A 7,091-nucleotide genomic window follows, 5' to 3' on the forward strand; every position below is an offset into this window, starting at 1 on the left:
TCATTTGTCAATGTCGTTCCTTCACACACTAGTCTCCAACAAGCCATGGAGGCCCGACTCGAGGCAGAAGGAAATTACTAATTTCATATTGAGATATTTTTTGTATTATAATATGGCTTCTGCCTTCTTCATCATAATTTATTATAATCCTCAAAAATTAAATGTTAAAGTTTTGTTTCGGTTAAGAAAAAAAAAAGGTCATAATATGTACTAGAGCAAACAAAAGTGAATTGTGAAACGAAACGTTCAATAGGAAAGTCAAGAATTTAGGTAGTAGGTACTGTAGGTAGGTATGTACAGGTTGGTACATTGGAAAAATTATATTCCGCTAATTTTATTCTGAAATCGCACATTTAGTAAGTGGCTAGTGGTTGGAAATAAAAAAAGGAATTTGAGAGTAAAAATGGAAAAGTTGGAACAATTGCACCTACCCGTTTACTATGAATCAGATGGTATCGATGTGAAAACACAGCACATCATTTGTATGTGCTGCATTGCCAAAAGTACGAAATTTTATAAATTAACAAATTGTGAACATGCGACGACTTTCCTTACCAATTTAGTGCCAGAGGTATTTCCTTTATGACATTATTACACTGCCTTATTATAACAAAGCATGCTAATTACTAACCCAACAAAATGGTAGTATAGTAGGTATCATATGGATTGGTGTCTAAGTACAATTTTTATAGATTTTGAGTTTAAGTAACAAAATTGTACATTTACTATTTTATACTTGTTTTTAGCTTCAAATGGACAAATCTGCGGCAATATGTTTCCTGTGCCATGGGTTAATAAAAAAATTACATAACTTTAAATTACAAGTTGAAAAATCCCTTTTGAATGTAGACAGAAATTGTCATGAATACTTTTCCTATCAAGGCAATAAGCAGGAGGTAAGTACTACCTAGTAAAACCATCAGCAGACTAGAAAAACAGCATTACAGCACTGAGCACTGCCATGTTGTTGCTTGCCAAGCCTGCAGACATTTTAACCAAACACTGAAGTAATCATAATTATATTAAATCTTATTTATATCATGCCTTTTGAATATATTACTTGAATGTATTATATCTTGAATGTAATATACATATCCAATCTTTAATGTAATTACTGAGTGTATTTTTTACTAAACTTCTAATTGTATTGTATCATTAAAAAAGTTTAAAAAATATACTTATATTTTTTGCAGGTGACACACTTTACATTTTCTAACATAGAAACAAATTCAACCATTGATTCTGAACCTGTAAAATATGAATCTACTCCATTTCCCATGCCAAATGAAGTTAAAACAGAATCTCCAATTCAAGATTTCTCACCTGTAAAATTAGAGATAAAAATTGAGTATGACAGTACGGATGCTGAGAAGGAACCGGCTGCACCAAAAAAGAACAAGACTTCAAAGAAACCCAAAAACACTTTAGAAAACAAATATGAAGGGAAAATTAGAGTAGTTACTTTAACTGTTGATGAAATGATGGAGGAGAGAAGGTGTGATGCTTTGAAACCAGGATTTTTGAAGCTGCCTTTTAAATGTGAGAAATGTATCACTGGTTTTGACCATGAGCCGCTACTTAAAGATCATATCGAGCAACGACATACCATGGTAAAATATGTTCCTATAATTTAATTTTTCATTAATAAAATTAGAATGAAATTATATTTTCAACTCTTATTCTTTTGACGGCATTACAATATGGTACAAAATGATCCACACTGTAAACGAGGGGTTCCTAAACTTAGTTTTACTTTTACTACTGTCCACTTTGAGAACAAATTAATTTTTAGCGCCCGCATCGTTTCCTTCAGCGCCCATGAGGGGTGTAATCGCCCACTTTGGGAAAGGCTGCTGTAAATAGTCTATTAATAATAGAAGAACAGAGATGTACAGATGTTTTGCCTTCGTCTGTCATGCGATTTTTCTTGTGAAGGGATTCTGTTCTCTTTGAGACACCTTGTTTTATTTGTTGTAGAAAAAAGGTGGGATCACATGTGACACTTGCAAGTCCGTCCTGAGCTCCAAGTCCTCGTTATATGAACACAACAAGAGGCATTTCAGGAGGTGAGTATCTCGACGTAATTTGAAAGGGGAGACCGCACTAAGCGACACTATGCTGCAGCGTAGTGTCGCTTAGTGCGGTCTCGCCGATAATTTACATGTGTAAATTATCGTATGTTACACAAATTATGTTTTAAGCCGTTACCTGGCGCCGCGTAGCTCCGTCGTAGTAGAGTTAGGCCTAGTGTTGTCTAACCTGTAAAATTTTGGGCACGTTTATAGGCAAAATTTAATATTTGTCATATTGAAAATTAGATAAATCATGTCTCTAACGGAACATCACCCTTGGAGGCAAGAGCAGGATTGTCTCTTTACATGTTTTCTCTATGTTTGCATGTCCTGACCTCTTTTCCTGTCCCCAGGTTCGAGTGTGTGGAGTGTTACAAGAGGTACAACAACATCCAATCGGTCCTGAAACATTATAACGAGCTGCACGGCAAGATCGGCATACACTTCGCGTGCAAGCTGTGTGACTACACCACAGAGTGAGTAATTATTGTTTCAATTAATAACTAATTTAAACTAATATAGATAAGCAATAACGAATGCGTAGCAACAGGAGAGTGAGGCTTATTTGTCTATTTAATTCATGACAAATAAATCATCCGTTAATTTTAATGCAAAAAAACAAAATGCAAAACTAATGCTGTATGAATCCTTGTGAGATCAATCATGGCTGCACATAAAAAAGTCATTAAAACTAAAACTTTGAGGGGGGCGCTCACTAGATGGCGCTAATGTTATCGCGTTTATTAAGTGTCGTCATCTAGTAAGCAGTACTAAGTACCATCCAAGAAATTGATTCTTCTTCTTCTTCTTTTGGCGTAAGCCTCCCCATTTAGGAGTTGCCAGCGTCAGAGTTGAGGCGAAAAATGTGAACAGTTATAACTTATAACGTAAACTGATTGCCATGCAGTGGGCACGGGTGATGACTTCATGCGACCATGCAAATACAAGATATAATTCTTAAGCAGATGACAGACCTACGTGTCATTTGTTTGGGTTATATCCATATTATAAGTTTATGGGTTATATCAATTCAATATAAGTCGTGGTCTGTCGGCTAGGTTTGACAGAACGCAACCAAATTACGTAGGTGCCAGCCATAAACTTAATATACCTAGCGGAATAGAGGAAGGCCTGAGCAAGAGAGATGTCACTATCAGTAACACTGCGTGGTAAAAAGAGACATGTGATACATGACAGCAGCACTCTTTTTTTGACGTCCAGTCGGCACGTCCCGCACGTTGACAATTTAATCTCATAGAAATCATGTTAAATCATGCTTGTGTAAGTGTGTACGTACACATATTTTTACACACAGATGAAACCAATTTCTGTTTCGTTTGACAGCTCAAGATTGTTGCTCTATTCCGCTAGGTATATTAACTTTATGGTGCCAGCAGTATAGCAGTATAATGTGTTGGCAGGTCGAATCGCAGCTACCGCTACCACATGGACAAGCACCGCTCAGCGAAGGTGCAGTGCGCGGACTGCGGCAGCACATTCGTCAACAAGACTGGCCTGCGCGTGCACATACTGTGAGTATGGTCGAATTTTTTTTACTGCCTTTCGAAAACGTGGCTCGTGCGAGTTCCTTACGTTCACGTTACAACTTCAACAAAACGGTGGTATTGCTGAAATTCTTAGAATATAATTGTTTTTAACCAGCACGATACACGGCTCGTCGCAACGCGTGTACACGTGCGCGCAGTGCGGGCGCAGCTACAACTGCAAGTCGGGTCTGGCGGCGCACGTGTCCGCGCACGCCGGCGCCGCCTACTGCGCCCCCTGCGACGTCCACTTCCGGTCCAAGCTGGGGCTGCGGAAACATCTGAGGACGCACTCCGCCCACGTCCGCGCTGTGGATAAGAAGTGAGTAAGGTTCCTCGACGATATCCGTGACCTCAGAAAACTTCTGTACTATGTTAGTAATTTTGTAAACGTATTCATATACAGTGTGTTTGTGTAAACACCGTTATCTTTGAAACCATCAAATAAGACCGTCAAAATGAACAACTTTTTCTATGAGAACAATGATGGGAACTCAAAAAAGCCGTCTTCATAACCATACGGATACCCGGATCGGCAATTTGTTTGGATATGAAGACGGATTTTTTTGAGTTTTTTTTCTTAGAGAGAGCATTGTTCTCATAGAAAAAGTTGTTCATTTTGAAGGGCTCCTTTGATGGTTTCAAGGATAACGGTGTTTACACAAACACACTGTACGTTTACAAAATTAGTAAATCGATAATTCGAGACGGTCAATCACAGGATGCACTTTACGACACCAAGTTCACATCACCCGACGTCACGATCACCTGTTTTTTTATTAATTTTTTTTTAACTAAACCAAATAAAAAACAAAATTTACAAGTGTGCCGCGCTACCAGCGAGTTGCTATTACATAATATTACATTTAAATAGTAGGGTTTAAATATGCGGTTTAAATAGTATGGTTTAAATTAAGAAGAAAGGCATAGCGTAGCTTAGAATTACTTTTTGAGGCGTGGTCAGTGGACACTGCGCAATGCGTAAGCCACGCCCACTCGCTGCAGTAGGCGTGTAGATAAGAGATTTTGAATATGAATGTAAACATTATTTAGAATTCTAACTAAGCTCTGTAACGACTTTAACAGGTTCGCATGCGGCGAGTGCGACTCGAAGTTCCTGTCGAAGAGCGCGCTGCAGGAGCACGTAGACTGGGAGCACCGACACCGCACCAAGCACGCTTGCGACCTTTGCTCTAAGGTAGTTAAAAAAAGTATTGTCTATGACCGATGTGACAATGACTGTACAGCTTGCTTGTCAAGCTTTATGAGGAGTCCACACCGCCCTTTTTTCCATACAAACGTTGTCCCCCGTTTCCTCCCTGGATAATGCTAGTAGAGTTATAATTTTTTCCCTGAATATCTACGGCCACTAATACAATGTCCCTATGTTTTCTCTTTTTTCATAATTTAATTGTTAAATAAGATATGAACGTTCTAAAACCAAAAAAAATGGCCAGATTTTCCGCTGTGTTCAAACATCCAGTAAACAGATTAGGCTAGATTATACAAAAAAAATAAAACATAGGAACACAGCTCAAGCCTTTCTTTAATCTTTAATGAAAAAAGTACTTAAATCGGTTAAGTTTTGGAGAAGGAATCAGTCAGCAGTCGTCTCTATCGCGTTCTGCGGTATAGGCTTGAGGTAAGGGAGACAGATATAGATATAACACGTACTTTTTTTTCATTTCTCTAGCCCCCGGTGTATCCTCTTAAATGAATGTGCCAATGGGCGCTGCTGGTAAAGGGAACTGTCAAAAATGACGTTTTTGTATGATAGCAGCGTTAGTTCCTTTTCTCGCCACGTTCATAAAAAGCCTTGTCGAACTGTAAAGGCCAGACCGCACTAGCGACACGTTACGTGCCAAATATTCTTTGTATAAAATCATATTATGAAGTAGGCAGCACTACGCGGCAGCGACACTTTTATGGAACGTTAAGTGTCGCGTCGCGTCGCTGCCGCGTAGTGTCGCTCAGTGCGGTTTTAGCTTATGTATATGTTTTACCACAACCTTCCTTTGTAAAAGGGCCCATTCAGGGCAGGATGCCGTGCAGTCCGCCGGCTTATGCAGGATAGTGAATGGGCCACTTAACTCGCATGTCTTTTTAATGCATCAGACAAGGAGAAATCACACATGAATCTTATAAACTGTAGATTTGTTTATGGATCAGGAAGACAGTAAGGAGTTTTATTTCCAGGTGTTCAAGAACCGGCTAAACCTCAAGAAGCACCGGGAGTTTGTACACGAGAAGAAGCGGCCGCCGCGCAACAAGATCTGCGATCACTGCGGCAGAGGATTTACAGTGGGTTTCTACAGTTTTTTTTAACTTTTTTATGAAATTATCTAGAAAACTAGCAGATGATAGCCGCTTTTAACGGACACTCGAAATACCAGTGGAGTTACATGGTAAACTTCTCTAGTGTTGCGAGTTGTATTATTAAAAATCCCACAATGTTGGGCGTCCATTCATGTTTCAAGTCGATCTGACCAATTCGTGCCTGAGTGCATGATCATGCCAGCCATACGCGTTCCCACTGCCCGCATTTCAATAGCAAAACTTGTCTCTATTATTGAGTAATATTACAAAAGTAGGCAGTAGCTATTACTGAGTACCAGCCAGATGAAATGTCTAAAATACGTTCTTACATGTGGATTTTGGTAAACCGTATACGAAAAACTAGTAAATAGCGATAGTTATTAAAACATTCCCTATCTATTGTTACAGACGACAGCAATCCTCCAAGCGCACATCCGCACGCACACTGGCGAGCGGCCGCTGCGGTGCACACGCTGTCCCGCCTCCTTCGCGCACTCCGCCGCGCTCTACACGCACAACAAGCTGTTGCACGCCACGTAACATCACGTGACTAATATAACCTCAAATTGTTATACGCTAACCTCAAAGGGTAGATAACCTCAAACAGGCAGCTGAAAGCCATAAAGTATGACTGATGAAATGAAAAGGCTAGGCTTAAACATAACAACAAGCTGTCACAAGCCACCTTACCAATACAGCCACGTGATTAATATAACCTCAAATTATTATATGTCATATAACCTCAAAACATAACATAACTTTAAATAGAAGAAGCTGCTGGACGGCTAACTTTTATACGTAATGTTACGTAACGTTAACATAAACTCAAAAATAACGATAAAGTACTAAGCGCCATTTTGTAGTTGTATTTGAACTACAAAAAATAACATAACCTTAAACAAGTGTTTCGTGGATGTGATATGACGACGAAATAAAGACTGGCCAGCTTGATATGACGTGTTGTTAAGGCGCTTTGCAGACGATGGGGCGGGTTGGGCCGGTCAATTTCGCTGCGAACGATAGCACAAAGGGAATCCTTTATTACTAACGCACACGGCGGGCAAAAAGACGGCGCCGCAGGTGCCCGGCGGGCATTGCCTGCACGGCATGTTCGCGGACAAAAAGCCCGCCCCGTCGTCTGCAAAGCGCCTTAATGTTG

The 7,091-nt window shown here is 39.8% G+C and overlaps 1 protein-coding gene across 1 annotated transcript; it reads left to right on the forward strand.

The window, feature by feature from the left end:
- Positions 1–305: 305 nt before the first annotated feature.
- LOC121736625 (zinc finger protein OZF-like) lies at positions 306–6,940 on the forward strand. Its single transcript, XM_042127953.1, has 10 exons — positions 306–571; positions 747–896; positions 1,194–1,610; positions 1,978–2,066; positions 2,426–2,548; positions 3,494–3,604; positions 3,735–3,938; positions 4,703–4,814; positions 5,813–5,917; positions 6,341–6,940. The coding sequence occupies exons 1-10, from the start codon at positions 404–406 to the stop codon at positions 6,470–6,472; spliced, it is 1,611 nt and encodes a 536-aa protein (XP_041983887.1). The 5' UTR covers positions 306–403; the 3' UTR covers positions 6,473–6,940.
- Positions 6,941–7,091: the final 151 nt, after the last annotated feature.

Source organism: Aricia agestis, chromosome 19 (genome assembly GCF_905147365.1).
Source record: "Aricia agestis chromosome 19, ilAriAges1.1, whole genome shotgun sequence".
Lineage (NCBI taxonomy): Eukaryota > Metazoa > Arthropoda > Insecta > Lepidoptera > Lycaenidae > Aricia > Aricia agestis.